The sequence below is a fragment of the Salvelinus alpinus genome, chromosome 25 (genome assembly GCF_045679555.1).
Source record: "Salvelinus alpinus chromosome 25, SLU_Salpinus.1, whole genome shotgun sequence".
In the NCBI taxonomy this organism is placed as follows: Eukaryota; Metazoa; Chordata; class Actinopteri; order Salmoniformes; family Salmonidae; genus Salvelinus; species Salvelinus alpinus.
Window position 1 is genome coordinate 45,673,277 of NC_092110.1, and position 14,579 is coordinate 45,687,855.

Sequence of the window (14,579 nt, forward strand, 5' to 3'; positions counted from 1 at the left end):
CTTTCTGTTTTCCAGAAGGCAGAATGCCTCCTAGTTGAGAGCCGTCTCCATTGTCCTTTCTGTTTTCCAGAAGGCAGAATGCCTCCTAGTTGAGAGCCGTCTCTATTGTCCTTTCTGTTTTCCAGAAGGCAGAATGCCTCCTAGTTGAGAGCCGTCTCCATTGTCCTTTCTGTTTTCCAGAAGGCAGAATGCCTCCTAGTTGAGAGCCGTCTCCATTGTCCTTTCTGTTTTCCAGAAGGCAGAATGCCTCCTAGTTGAGAGCCGTCTCCATTGTCCTTTCTGCTTTCCAGAAGGCAGAATGCCTCCTAGTTGAGAGCCGTCTCCATTGTCCTTTCTGTTTTCCAGAAGGCAGAATGCCTCCTAGTTGAGAGCCGTCTCCATTGTCCTTTCTGTTTTCCAGAAGGCAGAATGCCTCCTAGTTGAGAGCCGTCTCCATTGTCCTTTCTGTTTTCCAGAAGGCAGAATGCCTCCTAGTTGAGAGCCGTCTCCATTGTCCTTTCTGCTTTCCAGAAGGCAGAATGCCTCCTAGTTGAGAGCCGTCTCCATTGTCCTTTCTGTTTTCCAGAAGGCAGAATGCCTCCTAGTTGAGAGCCGTCTCCATTGTCCTTTCTGTTTTCCAGAAGGCAGAATGCCTCCTAGTTGAGAGCCGTCTCCATTGTCCTTTCTGTTTTCCAGAAGGCAGAATGCCTCCTAGTTGAGAGCCGTCTCCATTGTCCTTTCTGTTTTCCAGAAGGCAGAATGCCTCCTAGTTGAGAGCCGTCTCCATTGTCCTTTCTGCTTTCCAGAAGGCAGAATGCCTCCTAGTTGAGAGCCGTCTCCATTGTCCTTTCTGTTTTCCAGAAGGCAGAATGCCTCCTAGTTGAGAGCCGTCTCCATTGTCCTTTCTGTTTTCCAGAAGGCAGAATGCCTCCTAGTTGAGAGCCGTCTCTATTGTCCTTTCTGTTTTCCAGAAGGCAGAATGCCTCCTAGTTGAGAGCCGTCTCCATTGTCCTTTCTGTTTTCCAGAAGGCAGAATGCCTCCTAGTTGAGAGCCGTCTCCATTGTCCTTTCTGCTTTCCAGAAGGCAGAATGCCTCCTAGTTGAGAGCCGTCTCCATTGTCCTTTCTGTTTTCCAGAAGGCAGAATCTCTCCTAGTTGAGAGCCGTCTCCATTGTCCTTTCTGCTTTCCAGAAGGCAGAATGCCTCCTAGTTGAGAGCCGTCTCCATTGTCCTTTCTGTTTTCCAGAAGGCAGAATGCCTCCTAGTTGAGAGCCGTCTCCATTGTCCTTTCTGTTTTCCAGAAGGCAGAATGCCTCCTAGTTGAGAGCCGTCTCCATTGTCCTTTCTGTTTTCCAGAAGGCAGAATGCCTCCTAGTTGAGAGCCGTCTCCATTGTCCTTTCTGTTTTCCAGAAGGCAGAATGCCTCCTAGTTGAGAGCCGTCTCCATTGTCCTTTCTGTTTTCCAGAAGGCAGAATGCCTCCTAGTTGAGAGCCGTCTCCATTGTCCTTTCTGTTTTCCGGAAGGCAGAATGCCTCCTAGTTGAGAGCCGTCTCCATTGTCCTTTCTGCTTTCCGGAAGGCAGAATGCCTCCTAGTTGAGAGCCGTCTCCATTGTCCTTTCTGCTTTCCAGAAGGCAGAATGCCTCCTAGTTGAGATCCGTCTCCATTGTCCTTTCTGTTTTCCAGAAGGCAGAATGCCTCCTAGTTGAGAGCCGTCTCTATTGTCCTTTCTGTTTTCCAGAAGGCAGAATGCCTCCTAGTTGAGAGCCGTCTCCATTGTCCTTTCTGTTTTCCAGAAGGCAGAATGCCTCCTAGTTGAGAGCCGTCTCCATTGTCCTTTCTGTTTTCCAGAAGGCAGAATGCCTCCTAGTTGAGAGCCGTCTCCATTGTCCTTTCTGTTTTCCGGAAGGCAGAATGCCTCCTAGTTGAGAGCCGTCTCCATTGTCCTTTCTGCTTTCCAGAAGGCAGAATGCCTCCTAGTTGAGATCTGTCTCCATTGTCCTTTCTGCTTTCCAGAAGGCAGAATGCCTCCTAGTTGAGAGCCGTCTCCATTGTCCTTTCTGTTTTCCAGAAGGCAGAATGCCTCCTAGTTGAGAGCTGTCTCTATTGTCCTTTCTGTTTAGTTGAGAGCCGTCTCTATTGTCCTTTCTGTTTTCCAGAAGGCAGAATGCCTCCTAGTTGAGAGCCGTCTCCATTGTCCTTTCTGTTTTCCAGAAGGCAGAATGCCTCCTAGTTGAGAGCCGTCTCCATTGTCCTTTCTGTTTTCCAGAAGGCATAATGCCTCCTAGTTGAGAGCCGTCTCCATTGTCCTTTCTGTTTTCCAGAAGGCAGAATGCCTCCTAGTTGAGAGCCGTCTCCATTGTCCTTTCTGCTTTCCAGAAGGCAGAATGCCTCCTAGTTGAGAGCCGTCTCCATTGTCCTTTCTGTTTTGGATTTGAAATTGGATTTAATTGTAATACTCTGTCAAAGTGGAAAATGAAACACTGATACACTGAGTGAACAACTTCCTAATATTGAATTGCACCCCCCTTTCGCCCTCAGAACAGCCTCAATTCGTCGGGGCTGATTGAATTGGATTTAACAAGTGACATCAATAAGGGATGATAGCTTTCACCTGGTCAGTCTGTCATGTTTCGAATGGTTTGTACACTCTGTTTATATATTGATTAGTTAAGTATTCAACCCCACAGTCAATACATGTTAGAAACACCTTTGGCAGCGATTACAGCTGTGACTCTTTCTGGGTGTCTAAGAGCTTTCCACACCTGGATTGTACAATATTTGCACATTATTCATAAAAATATTAGTCAAGCTCTATCAAGTTGGTTGTTGATCATTGCTAGACAGTCATTTTCAAGTTTTGCCATAGATTTTCCAAGCTGATTTAAGTAAAAGGTTTAAAACCTCTTGGCGCACAGATCCCTTTTAACGGGATCATTTTCGTAAACAATCGCTGAATTGCAGAGCGCCAAATTCAAAAAAAATGACTACAAATATTTATTTTCATGAAATCACAAGTGAAACATACCAAAACACACCTTACTTTGTTGTTAATCCACCTATCGTGTCAGATTTAGAAAATATGCTTTACAGCGAAAGCAATCCAAGCGCTTGTGAGTTTATCGTTCACTAGACAAAACATTACGAACACCTAGCAGCAATGTAGATTGGTCACGAAAGTCAGAAAAGCAATAAAATTAATCGCTTACCTTTGATGATCTTTGGATGTTTGCACTCACGAGACTCCCAGTTACACAATAAATGTTCCTTTTGTTCGATAAATATTATTTTTATATCCAAAAACCTCCATTTGGTTGGTGTGTTATGTTCAGGATTCAACAGGCTTGAGCAGTCATGAAGGGCAGACGAGAATTCCAAATAGTATCCGTAAAGTTCGTAGAAACATGTCAAACGTTTTTTATAAACAATCCTCAGGTTGTTTTTAACATAAATAATCGATAATATTTCAACCGGACTGTAAACTATTCAATAACAGAGATAAAGAAAATGTCGAGCTACAACTTTCGCGCGCATGAACTAATCGAAGGACTTACAGCTATCCACTGACGCGTTTTGATACATCTCGCTCATTTTTCAGAATAAAAGCTTGAAACTATTACTACTAACTAAAGCCTGTTCACAACCTGTGGAAGCCTTAGAGTGAACTTTAGAGTGTTTTCTATCCTAATCTGTCAATTATATGCATATTTTAGCATCTGGGCCTGAGATATAGGCCGTTTACATTGGGAACGTTATTTTTCCAAAAATAAAAATTCTGCCTCCTAGCGTCAAGAAGTTAACTTGGCCACTCAGGAACATTCAATGTTGTCTTGGTAAGCAACTCCAGTGTAGATTTGGCCTTGAGTTTTTGTTTATTGTCCTGCTGGAAGGTGAATTAATCTCCCAGTGCCTGTTGGAAAGCAGACTGAACCAGGTTTTACTCTAGGATTTTGCCTGTGCTTAGCTCTATTCCATTTATTTTTATCCCCCCAAAAACTTCCTAGTCCTTGCCGATGACAAGCATACCCATAACATGATTAAGTCACCACCATTCTTGAGAATATGGAGAGTGGTACTCAGTGATGTGTTGGATTTGCCCCAAACAAAACACTTTTATTCAGGACCAAAAAGTTAATTTCTTTGCCACATTTTTTTGCAGTATTACTTTGGTGCCTTGTTGCAAACAGAATACATGTTTTGGAATATTTGTATTCTTCTTTTTAGTCAGTCAATTAGGTCATATTCTGGATAAGAGCGTCTGCTAAATGACTTAAATGTAAATGTAAATGTATGTCATATTGTGGAGTAACTATCTTCAGTTTTCTCCTATCACAGCCATTAAACTCTGTAACTGTCCATTGGTCTCATGATGAAATCCCTGATGGGTTTCTTTCCTCTCCGGTAACTGAGTTAGGAAGGACGCCTGTTTCTTTTTAATGACTGGGTGTATTGATACACCATCCAAAATGTAATTAATAACTTCACCATGCTCATAGGATATTCAATGTCTGCTTTTTTTGAGTAAGGCATTGGAAAACCTCCCTGCTCGACTGAGGGACAGAATTGTATGTGTGTGGTACATAGATGAGGTAGTCGTTCAAGAATCATGTTAAACAAACTGTGAGCCTTCTAATGTCAAAATAAGTTTGTTACTCACCAAATATGGAATTTTAAGCAACTACCTTCATTTACTACTCCTTATTACTGGTGTGTCGACAAAATGTCCACCCAGCACCTCCAAATGTTATTTCGCACATGCTAGGTAAACAACTCAGTGAAATGTTGACTTACCGGCCTTTCCCAACAATGCAGAGAGAGAGAGAAATTATAGCACGAGGAATTATACACAATGAGTAGCCTAACGATAACTTGTAACGATAACTTGTAACGATAACAATCACTCATTACTGACACGAACAGGTCGAAAGTCTACAACAGCTCAATAGAGTGGAGGTTCCTTTTCTGGAAGAACATACAGACAATAACAGGAGTAAATAAAGGTAGTTGCTCAGCTAGAACTGGTTGGAGAACAGCTCAGCCCTCTCTGTCCCTGTATATCCCTGTTCGTTGATCAGACATCTGGCTTGTGACTGGAGAGGACACACTAAAACATTATGGCAGTTTGTGTGAGCTGTCATTAGATGTAGATGTTGTCATTTAACTCTTCAACCGTCCCCTGTCTATAGTAAGGTGTCCTCTGTCTATAGTAAGGTGTCCTCTGTCTATAGTAAGGTGTCCTCTGTCTATAGTAAGGTGTCCTCTGTCTATAGTAAGGTTGCAAGGGGTCGGAAACCTTCTGGCAAATTTAGGGAATTTAGCTTAAATTCAGCAAAAAGTTAGCTTTTAACAGTGGACCTTTTTTTGTGGGATACACAGGCAATTCTAGGTCTTGTGGCATATTTTGGTTAAACTATCCCCAATTCAATGGATTGCAACCCTCTGCATGCATAGTGCATTCTTCCATCACATGTACAGCTGATTCTCAAGATCCAGCACACTAATGAGATGCTATTGAGCCCACACTCTGACAGTCTCCTGGAGGGGAAGGAGTCTCTCCAAAAAAATGGCCATATCACAGTCTGCTGATATGGACAGGCCTATCAAGAGGATCCTCCTGGATGATGTATTTTGGGAGAGAGTGGTAAGCAGCATGAAACTCCTGAAACCTATAGCAGTAGCCATTGCACGGATTGAGGGAGACAATGTCAGACTCTGCTTGCAGACGTAAGAGAAGAAATCCGTACTGCCCTGCCCTCTTCACTGTTGCTCCAATCAGAGGAAACAGCAGTTCTGAAATGCATCAAAAAGCGTGAAGACTTCTGCCTGAAGCCCAAACACACCGCAGCGTACATGTTGGACCCCAAGTATGCTGGCAAGAGCATCCTGTCTGGTGCAGAGATCAACCAGGCCTATGGTGTCATCACTACCGTGTCTCGCCACCTTGGCCTGGAATAGGGCAAGGTTCTAGGCAGTCTGGCGAAGTACACTTCCAAGCAAGGGCTTTGGGATGGAGATGCAATATGGCAGTCGTGCCAACATATCTCATCAGCCACCTGGTGGAAGGGACTTTGTGGATCTGAGGCTCTTTCCCTTGTTGCCTCCATCATCCTCCAAATCCCACCAACATCAGCCGCCTCAGAGCACAGCTGGTCCTTGTTTGGGAACACACACACCAAAGCACGCAACAGGCGGACCAATATAAGGGTTGAAAAATGGATGGCCATCTGGGCAAATTTGAGGCTTTTTGAGCCTGACAACGAGCCATCCTCAACAAGGTTGGAAAGTGACAGTGAAGATGAGGCCTCAGAGTCTGATGTTCAAGAGGTGGACATTGAGGAGGTCCAGGGAGAAGACATGGAAGCCTGAGAGGAAGACAACCAAAGCTTTAGTTTCTAGACTATCATTTTACAGATGTATGTTGAAAATGTTTGGGGATCATTCCAATATTCCCTTTATTTTGTTGTTCAGTGAAATCATCCCATGTGAAGAGTCAACTCATTTAATTAAAGTTCAATTCATAACATTATATTTTTTTTTTCTTCTTCTATTGGAAGTGTGGCTGCTCTTGTGACTGGATGAATAACTGATCTTGTGACTGGATGATTGGCTGTGTTATCAGGTGTGACTGGATGATTGGCTGTGTTATCAGGTGTGACTGGATGAATGGCTGTGTTATCAGGTGTGACTGGATGAATGGCTGTGTTATCAGGTGTGACTGGATGAATGGCTGTGTTATCAGGTGTGACTGGATGAATGGCTGTGTTATCAGGTGTGACTGGATGAATGGCTGCTCTTGTGACTGGATGAATGGCTGCTCTTGTGACTGGATGAATGGCTGCTCTTGTGACTGGATGAATGGCTGCTCTTGTGACTGGATGAATGGCTGTGTTATCAGGTGTGACTGGATGAATGGCTGCTCTTGTGACTGGATGAATGGCTGTGTTATCAGGTGTGACTGGATGAATGGCTGCTCTTGTGACTGGATGAATGGCTGCTCTTGTGACTGGATGAATGGCTGCTCTTGTGACTGGATGAATGGCTGTGTTATCAGGTGTGACTGGATGAATGGCTGTGTTATCAGGTGTGACTGGATGATTGGCTGTGTTATCAGGTGTGACTGGGTGAATGGCTGTGTTATCAGGTGTGACTGGATGAATGGCTGTGTTATCAGGTGTGACTGGATGAATGGCTGTGTTATCAGGTGTGACTGGATGAATGGCTGTGTTATCAGGTGTGACTGGATGAATGGCTGTGTTATCAGGTGTGACTGGATGAATGGCTGTGTTATCAGGTGTGACTGGATGAATGGCTGTGTTATCAGGTGTGACTGGATGAATGGCTGCTCTTGTGACTGGATGAATGGCTGCTCTTGTGACTGGATGAATGGCTGCTCTTGTGACTGGATGAATGGCTGCTCTTGTGACTGGATGAATGGCTGTGTTATCAGGTGTGACTGGATGAATGGCTGCTCTTGTGACTGGATGAATGGCTGTGTTATCAGGTGTGACTGGATGAATGGCTGCTCTTGTGACTGGATGAATGGCTGCTCTTGTGACTGGATGAATGGCTGCTCTTGTGACTGGATGAATGGCTGCTCTTGTGACTGGATGAATGGCTGTGTTATCAGGTGTGACTGGATGAATGGCTGCTCTTGTGACTGGATGAATGGCTGTGTTATCAGGTGTGACTGGATGAATGGCTGCTCTTGTGACTGGATGAATGGCTGCTCTTGTGACTGGATGAATGGCTGCTCTTGTGACTGGATGAATGGCTGTGTTATCAGGTGTGACTGGATGAATGGCTGTGTTATCAGGTGTGACTGGATGATTGGCTGTGTTATCAGGTGTGACTGGGTGAATGGCTGTGTTATCAGGTGTGACTGGATGAATGGCTGTGTTATCAGGTGTGACTGGATGAATGGCTGTGTTATCAGGTGTGACTGGATGAATGGCTGTGTTATCAGGTGTGACTGGATGAATGGCTGTGTTATCAGGTGTGACTGGATGAATGGCTGTGTTATCAGGTGTGACTGGATGAATGGCTGTGTTATCAGGTGTGACTGGATGAATGGCTGTGTTATCAGGTGTGACTGGATGAATGGCTGTGTTATCAGGTGTGACTGGATGAATGGCTGTGTTATCAGGTGTGACTGGATGAATGGCTGTGTTATCAGGTGTGACTGGATGAATGGCTGTGTTATCAGGTGTGACTGGATGAATGGCTGTGTTATCAGGTGTGACTGGATGATTGGCTGTGTTATCAGGTGTGACTGGATGAATGGCTGTGTTATCAGGTGTGACTGGATGAATGGCTGTGTTATCAGGTGTGACTGGATGAATGGCTGTGTTATCAGGTGTGACTGGATGATTGGCTGTGTTATCAGGTGTGACTGGATGAATGGCTGTGTTATCAGGTGTGACTGGATGAATGGCTGTGTTATCAGGTGTGACTGGATGATTGGCTGTGTTATCAGGTGTGACTGGATGAATGGCTGTGTTATCAGGTGTGACTGGATGAATGGCTGTGTTATCAGGTGTGACTGGATGAATGGCTGTGTTATCAGGTGTGACTGGATGAATGGCTGTGTTATCAGGTGTGACTGGATGAATGGCTGTGTTATCAGGTGTGACTGGATGATTGGCTGTGTTATCAGGTGTGACTGGATGAATGGCTGTGTTATCAGGTGTGACTGGATGAATGGCTGTGTTATCAGGTGTGACTGGATGAATGGCTGTGTTATCAGGTGTGACTGGATGAATGGCTGTGTTATCAGGTGTGACTGGATGAATGGCTGTGTTATCAGGTGTGACTGGATGAATGGCTGTGTTATCAGGTGTGACTGGATGAATGGCTGTGTTATCAGGTGTGACTGGATGATTGGCTGTGTTATCAGGTGTGACTGGATGATTGGCTGTGTTATCAGGTGTGACTGGATGAATGGCTGTGTTATCAGGTGTGACTGGATGAATGGCTGTGTTATCAGGTGTGACTGTAATAGGTGAGGCGATGGCCTTTAAATCTCTAACCTCTTCTCTCCTATTGGCTGACTGGTCTGACCTTTGACCTCTTTTCTCTCCTATAGGCTGACGGGTCCCTCAGGGTTTCTGACAGACGGACCAGGGAACTACAAGTACAAGACCAAGTGCACCTGGCTCATTGAGGGAACGTCAGTTTAACTATAGACTAATAGCACAACCACAACATGCCTCTACCCTGCACAATGTCACTGAAAGATAGGCCCAATCTACAGTCAGTGTCAGTTTATTAGGTACACCCTGTTCACCCAAATGGTTGGCTCCTACAGACAGTGTCAGTTTATTAGGTACACCCTGTTCACCCAAATGGTTGGCTCCTACAGACAGTGTCAGTTTATTAGGTACACCCTGTTCACCCAAATGGTTGGCTCCTACAGTCAGTGTCAGTTTATTAGGTACACCCTGTTCACCCAAATGGTTGGCTCCTACAGACAGTGTCAGTTTATTAGGTATACCCTGTTCACCCAAATGGTTGGCTCCTACAGACAGTGTCAGTTTATTAGGTACACCCTGTTCACCCAAATGGTTGGCTCCTACAGTCAGTGTCAGTTTATTAGGTACACCCTGTTCACCCAAATGGTTGGCTCCTACAGACAGTGTCAGTTTATTAGGTACACCCTGTTCACCCAAATGGTTGGCTCCTACAGACAGTGTCAGTTTATTAGGTACACCCTGTTCACCCAAATTGTTGGCTCCTACAGTCAGTGTCAGTTTATTAGGTACACCCTGTTCACCCAAATGGTTGGCTCCTACAGTGTCAGTTTATTAGGTACACCCTGTTCACCCAAATGGTTGGCTCCTACAGACAGTGAGTCGCGTGGCTTGCTATATAAACCAGGCAGACGGGCATCGAAGTATTCCGTTAATGTTGATTGAACGTTAGAATGAGCAAAACAAGTGACCTTTGAGCGTGGTAGTCGATGCCAGTCGCGTTGGTTCCAGTATCTCAGGAACGGCTCCTGGGCTTTTAGACACGACTGTGTCTAGGGTTTACAGAGAATGGTGTGACAAACAGAAAACATCCAGTCACCGGCAGTCCTCTGGGTGAAAACAGCTTTTTTTCCGACCCGGAAAACAGCTTGTTTTCACCCACAAGACGACCACACCGGGTTCAACTCCTATAAACTAGAAGAAGCGGCCCCATTGGGCTATCACCAACGCTGGACAACTGAGGAGTGGCAAAACGTACTGTTCTGGAGGCAAAGGGGGTGGCCGACCCGGTACTGTTCTGGAGGCAAAGGGGGTGGCCGACCCGGTACTGTTCTGGACGCAAAGGGGGTGGCCGACCCGGTACTGTTCTGGAGGCAAAGGGGGTGGCCGACCCGGTACTGTTCTGGACGCAAAGGGGGTGGCCGACCCGGTACTGTTCTGGACGCAAAGGGGGTGGCCAACCCGGTACTGTTCTGGAGGCAAAGGGGGTGGCCGACCCGGTACTGTTCTGGACGCAAAGGGGGTGGCCAACCCGGTACTGTTCTGGAGGCAAAGGGGGTGGCCAACCCGGTACTGTTCTGGAGACAAAGGGGGTGGCCGACACGGTACTGTTCTGGACGCAAAGGGGGTGGCCGACCCGGTACTGTTCTGGAGGCAAAGGGGGTGGCCAACCAGGTACTGTTCTGGAGGCAAAGGGGGTGGCCGACCCGGTACTGTTCTGGAGACAAAGGGGGTGGCCGACCCGGTACTGTTCTGGAGGCAAAGGGGGTGGCCGACCCGGTACTGTTCTGGAGGCAAAGGGGGTGGCCGACCCGGTACTGTTCTGGAGGCAAAGGGGGTGGCCGACCCGGTACTGTTCTGGAGGCAAAGGGGGTGGCCGACCCGGTACTGTTCTGGAGACAAAGGGGGTGGCCGACCCGGTACTGTTCTGGAGGCAAAGGGGGTGGCCAACCCGGTACTGTGGCCAACCCGGTACTGTTCTGGAGGCAAAGGGGGTGGCCGAACCGGTACTAGATGGGTGTACCTAATAAACTGGCCACTGAGTGTATAAAGTCAAGCTTCTCTTAAAGATCAACCAAAAATATGTTGCTATTTATTAATTGAAAGTTATACCAAGTGATAAGCTAGGCTTCATAATATGCAGTGATGTTTGTATTAAATGGTTTTGCTGATTCATTCTCTATGCAAATAGAGATGCTTCATTTACATGAAGCGTGTAGGGCACACAGTTATCAGCACACAGTTATCAGGCACACAGTTATCAGCACACAGTTATCAGGGTCACAGTTATCAGGCACACAGTTATCAGGGACACAGTTATCAGGGACACAGTTATCAGGGAGACAGTTATCAGGCACACAGTTATCAGGCACACAGTTATCAGGCACACAGTTATCAGGCACACAGTTATCAGGCACACAGTTATCAGGGACACAGTTATCAGGCACACAGTTATCAGGCACACAGTTATCAGGCACACAGTTATCAGGGACACAGTTATCAGGCACACAGTTATCAGGGACACAGTTATCAGGCACACAGTTATCAGGCACACAGTTATCAGGGACACAGTTATCAGGGACACAGTTATCAGGCACACAGTTATCAGGGACACAGTTATCAGGGACACAGTTATCAGCACACAGTTATCAGGGACACAGTTATCAGGGACACAGTTATCAGCACTTAGCTTCAACCCACTAGTTAATCTTCTGAATCCAAATCACAAGAATGTTGAGAAAAACAAAGTGATGAAGTGGAATGTAATAATTGAATCATCCCATGTAAACATCATTCTGCTGTGGGACTCTTAGAAGAGCAGCTAGCTAATGAAGAGAGGACGATCCACGGCCTGTGTCCCGAATGGCTTCCCATTTTGTGCACTACTTTTGACCAGGACCCATAGGGCTCTAATAGGGCTCTGGTCTAAAGTAGTGCACTATATGGAGAATAGGGGGTCATTTGGGACACAACCAGTCTTCCAGTACAACCCCATTGACCTCCAGCACTGGGCATCTGGTGCTGAGACAGAAGGACATGATTGTGGTTTTAATAGACTACATATCCGTGACCATATATGGACAGGATCCCTCTCTTTCCTGACAACCAGTCTCTTTGACCCTTCTGCCTCTGAATGATGATGTTTGACCATATATGGACAGGATCCCAGAGGTGAAGAGACTTTGAATTGTTAATTTTTTTACAAGCATTGCCAAGTGTTCCGTGAGTTTTCACAGTGACAACATTTTGAACACTTGTGGGTTTTCCGCTCTGCTGAAAACAGTTGAGCATTTAGTACTGCGCTTAAGGCAATGATTTATTTCTTCAAATTGAACCACATGCAGCTGTGCATTCTGGGATTCATCCAATACCTTTTTCAACACCATCCTCAAACTGAACTTCAACCATATCCATATTTATCTTAACAGTGTCTCCTAGACCTGAGTTCATCCATATTTATCTTAACACTGTCTCCTAGACCTGAGTTCATCCATATTTATCTTAACACTGTCTCCTAGACCTGAGTTCATCCATATTTATCTTAACACTGTCTCCTAGACCTGAGTTCATCCATGTTTATCTTAACACTGTCTCCTAGACCTGAGTTCATCCATATTTATCTTAACACTGTCTCCTAGACCTGAGTTCATCCATATTTATCTTAACAGTGTCTCCTAGACCTGAGTTTATCCATGTTTATCTTAACACTGTCTCCTAGACCTGAGTTCATCCATATTTATCTTAACACTGTCTCCTAGACCTGAGTTCATCCATATTTATCTTAACACTGTCTCCTAGACCTGAGTTCATCCATGTTTATCTTAACACTGTCTCCTAGACCTGAGTTCATCCATATTTATCTTAACACTGTCTCCTAGACCTGAGTTTATCCATGTTTATCTTAACACTGTCTCCTAGACCTGAGTTCATCCATATTTATCTTAACAGTGTCTCCTAGACCTGAGTTTATCCATATTTATCTTAACACTGTCTCCTAGACCTGAGTTCATCCATATTTATCTTAACACTGTCTCCTAGACCTGAGTTCATCCATATTTATCTTAACACTGTCTCCTAGACCTGAGTTCATCCATATTTATCTTAACACTGTCTCCTAGACCTGAGTTTATCCATATTTATCTTAACACTGTCTCCTAGACCTGAGTTCATCCATATTTATCTTAACACTGTCTCCTAGACCTGAGTTTATCCATATTTATCTTAACACTGTCTCCTAGACCTGAGTTCATCCATATTTATCTTAACACTGTCTCCTAGACCTGAGTTCATCCATATTTATCTTAACACTGTCTCCTAGACCTGAGTTCATCCATATTTATCTTAACACTGTCTCCTAGACCTGAGTTTATCCATATTTATCTTAACACTGTCTCCTAGACCTGAGTTCATCCATATTTATCTTAACACTGTCTCCTAGACCTGAGTTCATCCATATTTATCTTAACACGGTCTCCTAGACCTGAGTTCATCCATATTTATCTTAACACTGTCTCCTAGACCTGAGTTCATCCATGTTTAGTTGAACTAAAGGCTAATTGTTTTTTTCCAACCAAAGGCCTAACTGTGTTCTGTCTCTGTCCTGCAGGCCCAACAGCATCCTCAGACTGAGGTTGGACCACTTTGCTACAGAGTGCAGCTGGGACCACCTGTATGTGTACGATGGTGACTCTATCTACACCCCTCTACTGGCTGCCTTCAGGTGGGTACAGGGAGGATGATGGTGGGTGGTGGTGGTGGTGATTGTAGGTGGTGATTTACCTGGGTAACGATGAAGTATTGATTTACCTGGGTAACGATGAATTATTGATTTACCTGGGTAACGATGAAGTATTGATTTACCTGGGTAACGATGAAGTATTGATTTACCTGGGTAACGATGAAGTATTGATTTACCTGGGTAACGATGAATTATTGATTTACCTGGGTAACGATGAATTATTGATTTACCTGGGTAACGATGAAGTATTGATTTACCTGGGTAACGATGAATTATTGATTTACCTGGGTAACGATGAAGTATTGATTTACCTTGGTAACGATGAATTATTGATTTACCTTGGTAACGATGAAGTATTGATTTACCTGGGTAACGATGAAGTATTGATTTACCTGGGTAACGATGAAGTATTGATTTACCTGGGTAACGATGAAGTATTGATTTACCTGGGTAACGATGAAGTATTGATTTACCTGGGTAACGATGAATTATTGATTTACCTGGGTAACGATGAATTATTCAGGGTGTTGATGGGTGTTGTCCTTCCTTGTTGCAGTGGGTTGATAGTTCCTGAGCGCTATGGCAACGAGACTGTTCCGGAGGTGGTTTCACAGTCTGGTTACGCCCTCCTCCACTTCTTCAGCGACGCTGCTTATAACCTGACCGGCTTCAACGTCTCATATAGGTAACCCTTAACCCCTGACCCCTGACCTTATAACCTGACTGTGTTCAGCGTCTCCTACAGGTGAGTCTGACCTTGCATGGCCTCTTTTTAGTAACAGGTGAGTCTGGACAGTAGCTACAGTAGCTCTTTACCAAAAGAGGAAAAGTGCCACTTTGTTTTTTAAACTGGATTGCTAAATACACTGCTCAAAAAAATAAAGGGAACACTTAAA

At 44.9% G+C, this 14,579-nt stretch overlaps 1 protein-coding gene across 5 annotated transcripts in view; it reads left to right on the plus strand.

Moving 5' to 3' along the window:
• Positions 1-14,579, plus strand: part of LOC139554034 (attractin-like) — a 233,635-nt gene that overhangs the window by 8,755 nt on the left and 210,301 nt on the right. For all 5 annotated transcript variants that reach the window (XM_071366930.1, XM_071366934.1, XM_071366931.1 and 2 more), the window contains exons 2-4: positions 9,062-9,145; positions 13,552-13,665; positions 14,240-14,368. In XM_071366930.1, coding sequence (XP_071223031.1) covers positions 9,062-9,145; positions 13,552-13,665; positions 14,240-14,368 — 327 coding nt within the window. The remainder of the gene's footprint in view (positions 1-9,061; positions 9,146-13,551; positions 13,666-14,239; positions 14,369-14,579) is intronic.